The sequence below is a fragment of the Centruroides vittatus genome, unplaced genomic scaffold, assembly GCF_030686945.1.
Source record: "Centruroides vittatus isolate TY-2023 unplaced genomic scaffold, ASM3068694v2 contig_1276, whole genome shotgun sequence".
NCBI classification, from domain to species: domain Eukaryota; kingdom Metazoa; phylum Arthropoda; class Arachnida; order Scorpiones; family Buthidae; genus Centruroides; species Centruroides vittatus.
The window spans coordinates 919,763-936,895 of NW_027120815.1; the positions used below are offsets into that span (position 1 = coordinate 919,763).

General features: G+C 27.9%; 1 protein-coding gene across 1 annotated transcript in view; it reads left to right on the plus strand.

Annotated features, from left to right (window-relative positions):
- The window catches only part of LOC136989020 (quinone oxidoreductase-like protein 1), a 41,358-nt gene that overhangs the window by 11,218 nt on the left and 13,007 nt on the right, over positions 1 to 17,133 (plus strand). Inside the window, exons 2-5 of the mRNA XM_067287047.1 lie at positions 4,262 to 4,339; positions 5,446 to 5,569; positions 7,926 to 7,994; positions 15,316 to 15,497. Coding sequence (XP_067143148.1) covers positions 4,262 to 4,339; positions 5,446 to 5,569; positions 7,926 to 7,994; positions 15,316 to 15,497 — 453 coding nt within the window. The remainder of the gene's footprint in view (positions 1 to 4,261; positions 4,340 to 5,445; positions 5,570 to 7,925; positions 7,995 to 15,315; positions 15,498 to 17,133) is intronic.

The window sequence follows — 17,133 nt, forward strand, 5'->3', positions numbered from 1 at the left end:
CATTAATGCACGTGACTCAATAAACCTACATAACGAACTGGAGTACTTGATTCAACATCTGTCAATGATTGCAAGTGGAATGGGAAGAGAGAGGGTTCTGTAGAAAGATTTTCATCTGTTTAGAGACATGTGAAAATCTTGCTATATAACCCCATCTCTTCCTATGATGATGATAATAGCTACAATGACACTTTTGTTCATCATCTTTGGATGATGAATTTGGACCTAATTTTCATGGAACAGGCATAGAGAGAGAGAGAGAATTTACTCAGTTTTTCTCTAAAGAGGGAAATCTGGTTTATTGTAATGATGTTCATGGGCTCATAAAGTGTGTAGAAATAGAATATGATTCATCAGAATGGCGTATATTCATTGATTCGTCTAAAACTAGCCTAAAGCAGTCTTGCTTCATAATGGAAATGTATTTGTATCTCTTCCTATGGGACACTCAGTTCATATGGGAAAAAAGTATACTGACTTGGCTACGATTCGTGAGAAAATTAAATATCAAGAGCATCAATGGATGCTTTGTGGAGATTTCAAAATACTAACCATGTTGTTGGGTCAGCAGGGAGTTATCCAAAATATCCTTGCTTTCTTTGTTTATGGGATAGTAGAGTGAGACAGCTGCACTGGACAAAAACTGACTGGCCACCACAAGACAGTTTAACCCCCGGCGAGAAAAACGTCATAAATACATCATTGGTTCCCCTGAAAAATTGTTATTACCACCTCTTCATATTAAATTGGGGCTCATAAAGCAGTTTTTCATATCACTGCCAAAAGATGGGGATTGTTTCAGATATCTGTTTTCCAAGTTCCCGAAACTGTCTGAAGCCAAGTTAAAAGAGGGAGTTTTCACTGGCCCTGACATAAGAAAACTTTTATCTGATCCCCTCTTTTTGGAAACAATGGGAGAAAAGGAAAAAGAAGCATGGGACTCTTTCAAGAATGTAGTGCATAAGTTTTTGGGGAATACTGACTAAAAAACCATTGTACAATGCATGCTGGCAGCATATGAAGCTCAAGGATGTATAGTCAATATGGGAGTATAAGAAATGAACTTTTAAGCTCATTTCTTACACTCCCATATTGACTATTTCCCCGAAAACTTGGGAGCCTTAGAGTGAAGAACAGGGTGAAAGATTTCACCAGGATGTTCGTGATATCGAGAGACGTTACCAAGGAAAATGGGATGTCAATATGTTAGCTGACTACTGTTGGATGCTCAATCGAGAAACCAGAGAAGGAAATCAAAAATGAGTTTGGAGAAGCATCAAAGAGAAGAAGAAAAGGTTCCATAAGAAAAAAGAGTAGACCTAAAATTGTGTATAAATATCAGAAACAAATTTTTTGATTAGTTGTAAGAAAATATAATATATTTAGTTCATTGTAATAAATAAGAGTTTTTATCAAAAATTTGCTTTTATTTTGCAAAATAACCTATATGTGATGGGATGTTATGGAAGTCATTTTTAGAATCTCTGATCTGTAAAACATATAATTCAGCAAAAATATTCCATGCAGCTGGAAAAAAAATTTTTTTGCAGACCTGTGTAATAATCTGGAAATTAGCAAAAGGAAATTTGAGATACTGTGTGAAACATGGAAAAATCAGGGAATATTTTTATTTCACTGGAATAAATACATTCTTTTAAAATAAACATTCACTAATTTAATTTGATAGTGTTTAAAATTTGAATTGCTTCACAACAAATCAACAAGACACTTAGACAAATATGATGGACTGACTGGTATGACATGTTTTACATTTATTTGCAGAAATAAAAATTTCTAGTGGATATATAATAAACATTGCAAATATAAATTTTATTTTATTGTTATACCTTCAAGACCCTTCAAAAAATCCAGCAATGATTTGAGTCCTGGTAAAAACATTGATACATTAGCACAAAATTAAAATTGTCTGTGGTGTCATCTGTTATGAGATTTTGCTAAAAAATAATTTATTATTGTGCTATTATTATGCTATATATAATTAATAATTTCTAATTATTAATTATAGTATAATAATAGCCCAATTAATTACAGCAAGAGTTTGGATTAGTATAAATACATTGAGCTTCAGGATGTTGATATAAATATATTTATTGGCTACATACACTGCTACTATTAATAATTAATTTTTTAATTAATATGTATATATCACTATTATAAATAAATAATTAGAAATTAATTATTAATAGTAGCAGTAAAAGAGCCCAATTCAATATGGTGATCATTTTACTTCTTTTTAATGAACATCAGGCTTCGAGATGTTCTTAGATGCAATTTTAAATAATAAAATAATTAAAATGAAGTAAAATTTGTGTAGTAGTATTAAAGTATTAGTTTAGGAGACAAACAAAGCATCTGTGATTAGTTAAATTGGAGCAGGTCATAAAACTATATGCCATGGTATGTGAACAACAGCAAATAAATGAAGGGGAGAATGACCACCCACATTTGGGTCAGTGTGAATGTAAAGGAAAGCTTCATGTGTGATTGTCTTTCTGATTGGTCGGAAGTTGGCTCCCAATAAACCTTTAAATAGAGAGAGAAGACCGGGGAAAATGGGTGGAGGGTAAGGCTTACTACTGACAACACTTAGATCTCATATACTTGGCAAGCTGCTGATAATGGGGAGAGAGGCTACACGCCTCTGGAAGGGATGCTCAGGCATGGGTGAGGTCTGAGATTGGACAAAAGTGCAGATAAAGTCTTAAACAATATAGAAATTATTGAGTGGACATCCCTGATTATTCCAACTTGTCTTTGGTTGCTGTTGTCAATCTTTATGGTGAGGTATCTTGATAAACTGTATTCTTTTGTAAATAAATTGTATATATTGAACAAGTTGAATGTGGAGTTGTATTTCCTATGAACCTACTATACATCTGGAACATCTTGGGCCATGCTACTCAGGAAAGCTGCTTGAGGAGACTGAGGACAGACACTAGGAATCTTCACTTTGTAACTTTTTATTTAGATAAAATTATCACATTTAAAATCTTCAAGATTTGGTTGATGCATTTGTAAATATTTAATGTATAATTTTATTCAGTTCATTTCTGTACATTTCAGAATTTTGAATTCATTGCAGAAATACTTTGTAGATATTGGCTTTCTACAATTAAAATCATTATACCATTATTGTTTACTAATATGTTCTTAGAAAATGCTGCTTAATGTATTTTGCCAGTGTTTGTGTGAAAATTCTCAAACATTCTTTTAAAAGTTCGTTAATAGCTTGTTTAATATAATAATTAAATACTATTATTATTCCCTTCAGAATATCAATAAGTAAGAAATAATTTTACTAGTACTTTTGAGCTTATAAAATTATTTGTGAAGTTCAAAAAGATGTTAAATGCTATCTAACAGTGAAGAAAATTGCAAAACTAAAATGTCAGTGTTTTTTGGATAGGGCAGAATGTGTAAATGAATGTCAAAATGTTACAAAATGAATTGGAATCTTAACTATAAACTTTTATAACCATTACTAAAGGTCACTTGATTTGAAAGTAAGTTCTGTTTTATTTACATCGTATGGTTTTCAATCATTTCATTTTGATAGATCGGAAACAAAAAAAATAAAATAATAATAATAGTAATAGGCAAAATTAAAGTTAACAATGGGAAAGTTTATTGATAATTTGTAACTGTGTGTTCTGTAGATTATATGCTTATAATAAATATTGATTAAAAGTTGACTTACAAAAATAGATACGGATTATACATAAAAGTCGATTAATTGATCCAAATATATGTTTAATGCCATCTATCATCTGTCACACTTGCTTCAAAGTTGGATTGCATTAAATCCAAGTGTTTGTTTATTGAAATACAAAGCAATAAAACTGTATTCAATAAAGCCACTAAAGCAAAATTTTTTTTTTAATTTTGTAATTAATCGAGTATTATATGTATATTTCAAAACAATTATAATTTTAATACTGTTTTACTTCTTAAGTTTATTCATAATTTTGTATAATTGTATATTTTAGAAATGTTAAACAAATTCTGTTTGATTTATTTCAAAATATTCAAAATCAAAAAATTGTTTTCCTTAAAGGAATAATAAGAAACTGATTATTTTTTTGCCAGAAGTGTGTGTTTTATACAATAATTAGATGAGTTTTTCAGTTAACTATTTAATTATTGGTTAGTAAAGTGTGATTGGTAATGGCTGATACTGATTATCAGTACATATATTTTCTTAATGTGATGGTATGATATATCTATCTATATATATTTTCAGGCTGAATTACCTTTAATGACAAGATTTTCAGTTGTAGTTCAAGTGAAAGCATGTGCATTATCTGAAGTGGATGACAAAGTAAGTTTACATTTTATAAAATAGAAATTTAAAAATTTTTAATTTAAATGTATGTAAATTTAGTTAGTTAGTTCACAAAACATTGCTAAATTTAGATAACCAAAAATAATAAAGATTTCAGCCTAATTTAGATCACTTACCCTTGAACACAAAAAATAGAATATTTTTTACCATTGGTGACTTGTGATAAGCATTGCAGAATTGCAACATTTGAAAGGAAAAAATAAAACCACAAAATAATGTTTCAATTTTTATATCAGTAATTATATAAATTACTATGATATAAAAATTACGAACTTAAAATTAATGTTTTTATCAAAACTATCGCCGATAAAAACAGTAACAGAAAGAAAAATGATTTTATTAGGGCAGTTATCTTTTGCATGCCCTCCTGTGACAGCACTGTTAAACATTTAGTGCCATCTCTTACACCTCCCACCCAACATTACTACTTGTTTGGCCACTACATCTTGTGATTCACTGAAATGCTTGAGATAGCACTGCACTGTTTAGCAGTGTTGTTGCAATTCAAAGTGGTTGCATGGCAGGAATTTGTTACTGAATCAGAACAAAAGTGCAGAGTACATGTTAATGAGAGTATAATTAATGTTTACTGTGATCAGTAAACATTAATTATATATATATAGTTTGTATCAGTATGGTGTGAAAACTTAATAGCAAAATGGGTTCAATATATTTTAAGTGAATATATTTATTATATTTCATAATTATCATTTCATATATTTAATACAGTAACTCATAATATGTCACTTCTTCATTATGATATTTGTGTCGCTCCTTTGAAACACATCCCTACTTTGTTGTTATTTTGTTTTGTCACTTTTTTGATATATGCTTGTATTTATATTTGGTGCTAAATTATTTAATAAGTATCATAAGATTTTCTGAGAAAAATGTTAATAATAAAAAAGATAAATATGAATTTAATATTTGGATAGTAAAATTCTGTGGATTTTATGAAATTTTCACATGATTCTAAATAAAAAATAAGTATAGATGTTTTAATTTTGATGAAAACTATGAAATAGATGATTTTTTTTTATATTTAAAGAATTTTAACGAATTGTGATACTTAATTTTTTCAGGTCTTAGAAGTATTATACAGAGATTCAAAAATAGTAAAATATCCAGTAGGACAGGATATATCTGGAATTGTTCGTGAGGTTGGTAATGCAGTCACAACACTGAAGCCGGGTGATGAAGTTGTAGGTTTGTATATTTGAAACTCTGAAAATATAATTGAATATTAATGAATAGAAATTTAATGTGAAAATTATTCAAATCCATTCTGATTTTAATCTGTAATTTCTAAGTTATAATTAATTATTTAAGAATTAAAATAGTAATATTGCTGTTTTAAAATCAGTAATTTAATTGCTTCATTGTAACTTGTAGTTAGTTGGCTTCTTTTCTACATTGAATTATATTCTTGAAAAAATTAATGAATGAATGACATTTGGGTCAAGTAAAAATGTTGATTTAATAGTTTTTTTTCTATGAAAATTTTTGGCATAACTTCTTAAATCTGTTGATTTACTGATTATAAATTCAATTTTATCTAATTTAATATATTCAGTCTTTTTTTTAAAAAAAATGTATAAATGCAATTTGTGTTTTTTAGTCGCTGTTTACTTATTAAATGTAATTATTTGAAAAACTAAATTTAAGAAGTCATTAATACAATTTGTAACTTGAATATAATAAATATTTAAATACAAATTTGTATATGAATTAATAGTTTTAGTTAATAATAAAATTGTACACAGTAGAATTTCGTTAATCTAACAACTATGGGACCAGAGTGGTGTAGTTGTAATTGCTAGATTACCAGACATTCCAGTATTTTTACAAAATTTGATAAATTGTGTGCCATCTGAACATTGAAGAAATTATATAATAAACATCCCAAAATCCGATACATTGATATTCAACCAAACGATCATCTTAATCAATCAGGCCATAAATTTGCTAATATTAATGATTAGATATTAAGTAATTTGGTACTAGAGATAGACATTAAGTGCTATCTTTTATCTAAATTAATAATTATAATTAATAAATTATTAATTTAGATAAAAGATGGCACCTAACGTCTACCTCTAGTACCAAATTACTTAATATCTAATCATTAATATTAGCAAATTTATAGCCCAATAAATTAAAGTGATCATTTGGTTGAGTATTGCAGAAATTCCTATACATTTTGTAAGATTGAAATTTCTCTCAAAGAGGCTTTTTTTTTATGAAGTCTGCTGTGTAGACATAGTAACGATTAAATTCTTGTTGAAACCTGTGAACATTAGGTGATACTTTTAAGTCCAGACCTGAAAGATGTTTGCACCAACTTGATTGGTGATTGTGACATAAAATAAACATATATTAGACACAGAAAAACATCAGTTGAAAGTATTTGACCTGACAGACAAAAGCTGGAACAAAATGAGTAATTTTTCTCACTCACATCATTCTGTCTCATGGTCAACTTTCCGTCACGTAGAAAACTTGCAGGCTATATCCTTACTTTTGTGGCCCTCAGTTTCCATCTGGGATCTTTACCACATCATGTGTGTAAACAAATTCTGATTTGCAGAATACTAGCATGCCAGATTATCATCAGACAATTTTAAATTATTGACTGCTTTTCAGATGGTGCTGGATTATCAAATTTCAGATTAATGAACTTCTTCCATACAATTTTATTATTATAAAACTAATGTTTCCCAAGACATAAAACCCATGGAAAAATTAAAATGCAAAATAGCAAAAAGTAATAAATTCCAAATTCAAATAAATGTGTTGTTTTTAAAACTTTGCTCTTCTTTTATCTAAGAATATAATAAACTGCTAATCTTTTTTCAAAGAAAATAATAAAAAGTTACCAAAATTAGCTCAAATTATTAAATAAGTTAAAAGTTCACATTAACTCAGACATGGGCATCTTTCTGCAATAAAGGTTCATATGACACTGTTTTGATGTGAGATTGGATTCAAACAAGAAAATCTAATTATATGCAAGATTGTAATATAAGCTATATAATGCACAATTATTGGAATAGTTATCAGAATTAGAAATACAGTAGAGAACCGAAAATCGGAATCAATTGGGGACTGGGGTTGTTCAGATTAGTGATTTGTTCTGATTACCGATTATGTACGAATAAATATATTAACCTGTCCGATGTTCAAATTTTTTTCTGTTGCGTGTCGCTTCGTGTTGAATTTTCGTCTATTTTAAGCCTAACGAAAATTTTTATAATAATAATCGAGGCTATCGTATTGTTAAAAATTATTTCTGCATTTTGTACAAACAAAATAAATATATTAAAGAATATAAAAACATGAAAATTATACTTTAGAAGTAAATTTAGTATCAAAAACGTTCAATTCAGCACGACACAGTCCGACTGAAAATCGTTCCGATTACCGGCGATTCTGATTATCGGGGTTCCGATTAACGAATCTCTACTGTAATTTACTTATTTGAAGATTAAACATTTTATTCATCGAAATTTTTAATTTATATAATAGAAATTATTTTTTTATTTACAATTATAAATTATTTTAGGAATTGTTCCTCTTGATTATGGATTATCCGGATGTTCTGAATATGTTGTGCTACATGAATTTGATGTCAGTAAGTATCTGTATTAATAAAATGTTAGACTATCCATGACCCATTGGGTTACTTACTAGTTAAAATTTATAAAGAATAGAAGATACTGTAATAGGTAATAAGAGCATTTTATTGATATATAATGCCTTTGCATATCTTGTTTTATAAGTTTTCTGTCATAATAAACATTGGATCTCAGTCCCATAGGACAATGTGAGATTTGATGCTGTAACTTATGGTGTGGAGAGCCATTTTGAAATATACACCAAGTGGCACTATATGAACTCATAACATGCACATTAGAGATAACGCTCATACTCAGCTATTATTATTTGTTATGTTTTTATTATTATTTTTATATAATCACTTCTCGGCCTTTTCTGGCTAAGATCAAAGTGCAGTATTCTTATCAGCTTGATTATTATTTTTATATATGTTTTACATATATATCTTTATATTGTTATCTCTTCATAACTTCAAAAGTCCTGCTATCAATATTTGAAATACTTATTTTGGAATGTTTTAGAAATTTTTGTTCTATTTGAAATCAACTGACATTCTATTTGTATTTTTTCCTGAGGAAGGTTGATAAAATAAAGGTGTGTATCAGTCAAAGGGTTTGGGAAGTGTATAGAAGACAGACAAATGGCCATTATATTTTATATTCATAATTATAAAATTTATAATAGTATTATAATCTATCTTGTATTATCTATCTAAGTTATAACCAAATTTTTAGTTATGTACTACTATACCCATGACCTCCACTAGGTTGTCTAGTAAGCAAAAGTTATAGAGAATGCAAAATAATTTCAATATTGCATCGAAATTAACCCAGCAGATGATTTAAGTGTAGTTATAAGACAGTAATCGACAACTTTAAAAAGTGATGTCATACAGAAAACACAGCAATAATCCATGCCCTGATTTTAACAAAACTTGTTTTATTTTGTTTCTGTTCTCATTTAGGGTATAGAATTTTAAAAATGTGGTGGTATTTTGTGCTGTTTTTCTGTATTTAATTATAATCAACCAATCAATCAATCTCATTTGTTAGATTTTTAGTAGTACAGTAGTCATGGGAACACAACTCCTGATAACTCAACATTCTGTAAAACTCATCATGTTGTCTAAAAAAAATGCATATAATCTAATTTTTACTTGTATAAGTTAACACTAGAATCAAATAAGCTATTATTGTTCACTGGCAAAGTTAATAATAGCATCAATTCCAAGTGTTAATAAAAAAATAGACTCTTTTTCAAAGGTACCACTACAAAAGGCTACAACATAAATGTCACTGACTCAAAAGCAGCCACTGAATAGCCAATATTTTTTTATCTTGAGGAAACCATGTTTTATGTTTTCTTTCTTGCATAGACACAATGCAGTGACAGTTGATTTAAAATACTGGGCAAATTTTCATCCTTTATTTGGTTGGAACGCTTTTTACATTGCGCGTTTTAGGCCAATGCCCCTCTTCAGCCAACTAAACAACAAAAGATGTTTTTTACACAAGAAAAGAGTACAAACAGATACTTAAATTAAACAATACAGCAGCATACGAGGGAGGTATATGACACAAATATAAACACGACACTCCATAAGACGTACCTTAAAATTGTCTGTACGTGTTACAAATACATGTGTACAAACAGCACAGCATTTGTTGGGGGTTGTTACCTCCTGAGTGTTAAGATCTTGTATACTGGAATTAATGATAAATATACAATTATATAATCAACTAAAAAGGTGAGTTTTTTTCTTAAAATTTCAAAGTAACATTACCCATTAAAAAATGGACCACATCTCGCTCAACATTCTTTACTGGTTCTGCTCTCTATTTTCTGGTATTCCATGTTAAAAATATTTTGTTTTATATATAATGGTATATTTGAAATATACCTTATTATAGTGTCAATACGAGTAGTCCAACAGAGAATACGAGTAGTCCAACAGCATGAATCTTTAAAATTTTTGTAAAATTTTTCAATATCAATCTATCTAAATACATCAAATTATTCTCTACAGATCGTATTTACAAAAAATATACCTGAAATTTGTCTACCGACATGTTATTTGGGAGTTCCTTTGCGTACTGACTAGAGTTGTTTCTGTATACAAAACCCACACGCCGCCGTTTCAACTGCGTAATTTAGTTTTTAATTTGCATACATTTGGCTAAGTACCAATAGGGCAGGTATTACTTCTAAGGAATTTTTCCTTCCAACAAAATTATTCCGGAACATAACACTTTTAAGGGCCTATTAATATACAACAGGTGTCCATTGCCAATTTTTTATTTCATTTTTTGATTTTAATATCTATCACTATGCAAATGACGTAATATCAAATTTTGAAACCGTTTTTTTACATATAACATTTTTATCCAATTTTTGTTCATTTTTATACTTAAATTAGTATTTATACAATTCTTATTTTTGTTTTTATTTTTAATGATTTCTACACTTTCTTTGAATTTCCTGTTATATGTCTTCTTTTCTCTGTGTAGAATACTTATTTTATTATCATCGATTTTACAATTGTTTAATACACAATGATCATGAAATACAGAGTTTAGCCTATTGTACTTTAAGTCGGCTATATGTTCTTTTACTCTTATTTTAAGTTTGCATTTCGTTTCTCCTATATAGAAGTTAGTGTTTTCACAAGTACAGTCATGGTATCTTATAAACTATGTTTTTCATATCATCTTTCTCTATCTTCTGTTTCTTTTTTCTTTGTTTAGCTTTAAGTCTGGAGAACAAATTTTCATATTTAGGGGCAAGCTTTATATTATTTTTCCTCATCTCTATATCGATTTCCTCATACAGATTCCTGATGTATGGGAAACTGGCATATTTTATTCTCGGTTCATTTTTTTTTAATCCTTTGTTTTAATCTTATTATTAATTTTATTTTCCCATTTATTAATCAATCTGGTTGGGTACCCGTCTAGAGCAAACTTTTTCTTTAACTCTTTAATATGTTTAGATTTATTAGTTTCTTTACTGGTTCTGCTCTCTATTTTCTGGTATTCCATGTTAAAAATATTTTGTTTTATATATAATGGTATATTTGAAATATACCTTATTATAGTGTCAATCGAACATGGTTTTTTAAAGGGTTTGAAGTCTAATTCGTTTTCCTTTCTTGCTATCATAATGTCTAGATATCTTATACTATTATCGGCTACATTTTCTTCTTCTATTTTAAATTGAATATCTTTATCTATATTATTTAGTATGTTTTGGATTGTGCTAAGTTTTACTTCTGCATCATAATATATAATTAAAATGTCATCTACGTATCTTTTTATAATATTTTATGCCTGTTATGTTATTGATCTCTTCATCAATATCTATCATTGTTATTTCAGCTAGTTTCGGACCTATGACAGACCCCATGCTAATACCATTAATCTGTGTGTAATATTTCTCATCTATCTCTGAATGATTGCTCATATACGTGAATTCTATTAATTCTATGATATCAGGCTCTACTTCTAATTTTAAGTTTATCCTCAATTAGTTCCCATTTTATCGATGGGTACGTATCAATCACGTCTAAGCTAGCCATTTTTGATGTTTTTTCTATTTTAACGTTTCTTAGACTATCCAAAAGTTTTTCTGTGTTTTGAATAGTGTGTTTCAAATTTTGATATTTTTTAAGTTTTCGTTTTAGGAATTTTTCAAGATTATATAATATAGCAAATTTAAAATCAACTGAGTCTTACTTTTTCTCCCATTTTGTGAGTCTTGAGTTGCACATTCAGTTTGGGTGTTCTGTCATTATCTTGGTTGAGGATAAACTCTTTTTCTGCTTTTGTGATTTTATTAAGTTTTTGCAGTTTTGTAACTCTCTTTTTTAATTCCTCATATAGAATTTCTTTCGGATTAATTGGTAATTTTCGAAATTTGTTGCTTCCCACTATTTCTAGTTGTTTTAACTTAACCCAATTTTGAGTTACTATAATAATTTGTTTAGATTTATCAGCTTTAATGAGATCAAGCTGATTATCTCTTAGAAATTTATGCAATGTTTCTATCTCGTTTTTATATTTATAATAATTTTTATCTGTTATAGTTGTTTTACCATTTTTCTTTACAATATATTTTTTAGTTTTATTACTTAAATTCGTTTTCAGGACTTTTGATTCCATGTCGTCGAGTTCATTACACATACAATCTAGGTTAGGTATTATATCCAGTACTTCCCAAGTGTTAGGGCCGTTAAAGTCTAGTCCTTTCCTTATTGTTTCTAGAATATGATCGAGGATCGTAATTTGTGTTTTATTTAACACCAAGGATGTTCTCCATTCTATTATTTCCTCCATAGTTGGATATTGAAATCGCTTAACTAGCTTGTTATGCTTATTTATGTGGTATCTATTTATATCATATTTTTGTAAATTATCAGTTATTTCTTCTTTATTTCTTGAATCAGCTCTTCTTTTCTTTTTGTCATATTTTTGTAAATCTTGCTTCAGCCTTCTGATTTTGATATGTTTAAATTTTATAGCTGATCTTAATATCTTAAGATTGATGTATTTTCTATCCCTTGTTGGAATGTTTTCTGTAATGGACCATGGAAGAGAAAGTGTTCTTAAGGGTGTGTTCTCTTTAAGGTGGGTTTTGAAGTTTTAAGAAAAAAACTCACCTTTTTAGTTGATTATATAATTGTATATTTATCATTAATTCCAGTATACAAGATCTTAATACTCAGGAGGTAACAACCCCCAACAAATGCTGTGCTGTTTGTACACATGTATTTGTAACTGAATAAAGGATGAAAATTTGCCCAGTGTTTTAAATCAACTGTCACTGCATTGTGTCTATGCAAGAAAAAAAAATATTTTTTAAATTAAAATTTAACTAAAAATAAAAATAGTCATGGTTGGTATGTTGTTAATATGTACATGAATTTGCACATGTAATACCTTTACAAAAATTCAGCTATTTAGACTAGAATCACTGTTATCTATAAAACTTGTCATTTTTGATAACTCATCACCTTCTCGGTCCACATTAAGTTGAGTTTGCAGGACTCTACTCTATATATAAATTATGGTTAATTTTAAAATTAATTAATATAAGAATTTAAAATATCAGAATACATGTTTATATATTTATAAAAACTAATAGTATTTTTCAACATAAGCTCTGATTTGTAAATGGATTACAGATTTATGAATTCATTACAATTTTTTGAATATACAGTAGAGCATCGATTATCTGACTCAATTGGGGACGGGTTGGTCGGATAACTGAAAAGTATGAAAAAAAACATTATTAGTATAGTATATTAGTATATCACTATTAACCTACTTCGCATTGAATTTTCATCGATGTTAAGCCTAACAAAAGTTTTTTTAAAAATAATAATCGTCGCTTATATATATATATATTCCGGTTACATATTTTACATAAAGTAGGCCGATACATTAGAAAAAGAAGTCCAAAATTTTCTTTTGCTTCACAGCTGACCCTTGTTTTTTTTTTTTTTTTTTTGCCGCTAAATCTCTCGCACATTTTAAAAATAACAATTGGATAGCGTCGTTAAATAAAATTAAGCCTCGTTTAAATACTGGCCTCCCTTTCACGGTCGAGCCGGTGTTGCCAGCTAAAACACGCAAAAATTTAACAAAAATAATATTAAAGTAGCCAAGACATAGCCAAATATTGTAGCGCCACATCACTAGCGGACATTTGAATTTGCCGACTAGAACACGGTCGGTTAACCAATGTGTCGGTTGATTGGGGGTCGGGTAATTGATGCTCTACTGTATAAGATAATATATTTGTTTACTTTTTAAACTAAAACTTTGCTTTAATTTGCATATAAAATATTATTGACAAGATCAATTTACGTGTAAGCAATATACTACATAGGTTTTAGGCTAGAAATATAATTTCTGTAAAATTTAGTAATTATATCAGGTAAATTAGTTTATCAACATATTAGTATATTAATTCAAATTTTGCTTTTAATATAGTAATAAATTTATATGAAATCTACAAAGTAGATGGGATTGTAACAATATCATTCTGTAAATGTTTGAGAAAATAATTGCATCTTCTTTTGATAATAAAACTAATTCTTTTAGTGCTTTTTTAGTTTATAAATGTTGTCTTATTTTTTAAATTATTATTTACAATTATTTTAACTCAAAATCATAAACCATCCATAACAAGATAGATATATTTTTGTTTTTTTGTTTCTTAGTCCAGAAGATTTATTTCTATGTCAGCAAAAATTTCTTCATTTTTGTTATAACTTATTATTAATAATTAATTTTTTCCTTTTTTTATGTTGACAATGAACTTATTTGTGCCTTTACTTGAGAAATATGTGCAAGATTTGTTATAATATTTTCAAATTGTGCACAGTATGTTTATTATAACCAGAAAATAACACACTATTAATTAGTTGTTGCTACTTGTGATATCTACAGCATTAAAGAAAGTAACATGAATAATATCATGATAAACACAATATATTAGATGAATAAACACTCCTCATAAACTTATAAACTTGTAAACTTATTTAAAATTTTTATAGTATACATATATAAACAACTCAACAAACCCAATTTTTGATTGAAGTTAGACAGCTTAATCATTTCCTAATAATTCAGAAGGCTAATTTGATAATTAGATACAAAGTAATTTGTCTAGAGGTAGGTCTACCCAATATCTAGTTTGAAAAGCATTCTGCAAAAATTACAGAACATTTTTCATGTCAGATATTGAGTGGTATTGATAAAGGATACTAATTAGGTATAATAATAATTTGATTTGAAATTTTTGGGGGATAGAGCCTTTTATTTTGGGGTGGTAGAGTTAGATTTTTCTTACAAAGATCTTGCCAACCCAAAGTGTATTATTATTATTATTTTTTTTTTTCTTGTTGTTTTTAACATTATAGCAAGTTTACTGTAATGAACAGTGTACATTCTTCTAACAACTATTCTGCAAACCAAAGCATACAGTTTATTTTCTCTTTGACTGTCACCATTATTGATCCCATTTGGGATCAATAATGGGATTTGTAAATAAAATTAATTAATTCTACATTGATTAAAAGTTGTTTACATAATGATTTTATGTTAAGCTTTTAAATATAATTTACTGTATAGTTGTACATATCCAGTTATTTAAGTAACTGCACACAGACTATGTCATTCTATATAACTCTGTTGCACATATTGTGAACAAGCAGCTGATAATTATGAACATTAACTACCAATTGACATTTGTATGATGATCAATATAATAAATATTTTCTATAAATAATTTCCTGACAATAAATACATATTAATTTAATATATAATTTCTTACAGCAAAAAAACCAGAAGGTGTTAGTTTTGTTGATGCTGCAGGATGTATTGGAGATGCTGTTAAAGCCTACACTGCTCTTCATTATCTTGGAAGAATGACTGGTGGTGATTCTGTCTTGATTATGGATGGAGCATCATCATTTGGAAGCTTGTGTGTGCAATTAGCTTATCACTGGGGAGCTAAGGTAATAAAAATATAAAATCTTTAATTTTTAAAATTTATGAAATTTTGTACCAAACATTATGAAAATTTGTAAAAAAAAAAAAAAAAAAATCCAGCAATGAGTTACTTATCTTTCCTAGCAACATTTGGTGGTGCTATCTGTTATGATATTTTATTTAAAAACAATTTATATTTTTAATTATTATAAAATGACAAAAAGCTTAATTTTGAGGGTAGAGATGAGTCTTATAAAAAAAAAGTAAATTCTAATAACCAGTAAAACTGTAATTAAGTGTAACCCTATTGGAGATACACACAACCTCCTTTATCTCCCCAACACTTAATCATTAATCACCAAAATTTAATAGCATCAATCTTCCTAATAAACAAACATTCTTGCAAAATTTCAGAAATTTTTGACAAAAACCACAGGAGTTATTAAGCTTCAAAGAGGGTGAACAAAATCATGCCCCCCCACAAACATCCATACAGAAAAACACTCAAATTTTTTTGCATTTCTCAATGTTTCAAGGTCTCCTGAGTCCAAAAATGTAAAAATCTAGAGGACCGTTTTTTTATCTATCTCTATACTTTTCCTCTGTTATATATAACAGCTGGAAAAGTAAAAAATTACAAAATATGAAGTTAGTATAGCAAATGAGTCATTGCTGTAGAGGATTGATAATTTCTGGGGTATTAAAACTAAAGTTTAAATGAGAAAAATTGATTTTGTACTTCTGAAATATATAACATCAAGTATGATCAAATTCCTAAAGAATCTTTGCTAAGTGGCTTAATAAATACGGAATATCAGTTAAAAAGTTTTAATTAAATTACAGCAAAAGTTTAAAGAATGATAATTTGTTTGAAAGCAAGAATTAAAATAATGTCAAAATGCATCAAACTCTATAGTTTAAATAACTTAGTGCATCTATAGACTTGAAGGAAAAAAGTCAATTTTGAGGAAATGCTTTCACAGTCATCAGCTGACTAAATGAAGAATTAAGTTATACAGTAAATAGAAAACCATTAATCACTAAGAAATTTTTAACACAATGACATTGTAAAAATAATTATCTTCGTGTAATTAGTAAATAGAATGCTGATACATCTTTATATAAACAGAAATAATTTTGAAACAACTCTATCTTGACTATTGACTCTTTTATTGTAGATACCAAATCATAACTAATGCAGTTTACAAAATCAAAATTTATTCTGTAATTAATTGTTTTTTGAGACACTGTCTTATTATCAGACCTTTAGTACAATACAAAATGGAAGATTTGTATGAATGTTAAAATTATGTTATGTTCAAATTATTTTTATTTTTATACTAATTAAGATTTTGAATCATCTTGTGTTTGGAATGTTTAAAAATTATTTTAAACTATTTCACATTCAATTAATTGTTGTTTATATATAAATAACATTATTAAGATCTAATCTGTTGAAATGTAAATTGTCTCAGAAAACATTTAATTACAGAATAAATTTTCACTTATTGAACTTTATTAGTTTATTATTCATAAATATTAACAGATAGATTTCATCAAGCAAGTTTATTGTTATATTCTTAAATATTTACATGAAAACATTTAAAATATTGTAGTTAAATCTTTGATTAATTTAAACTAGTCTAATTTTTCTTTCCATGT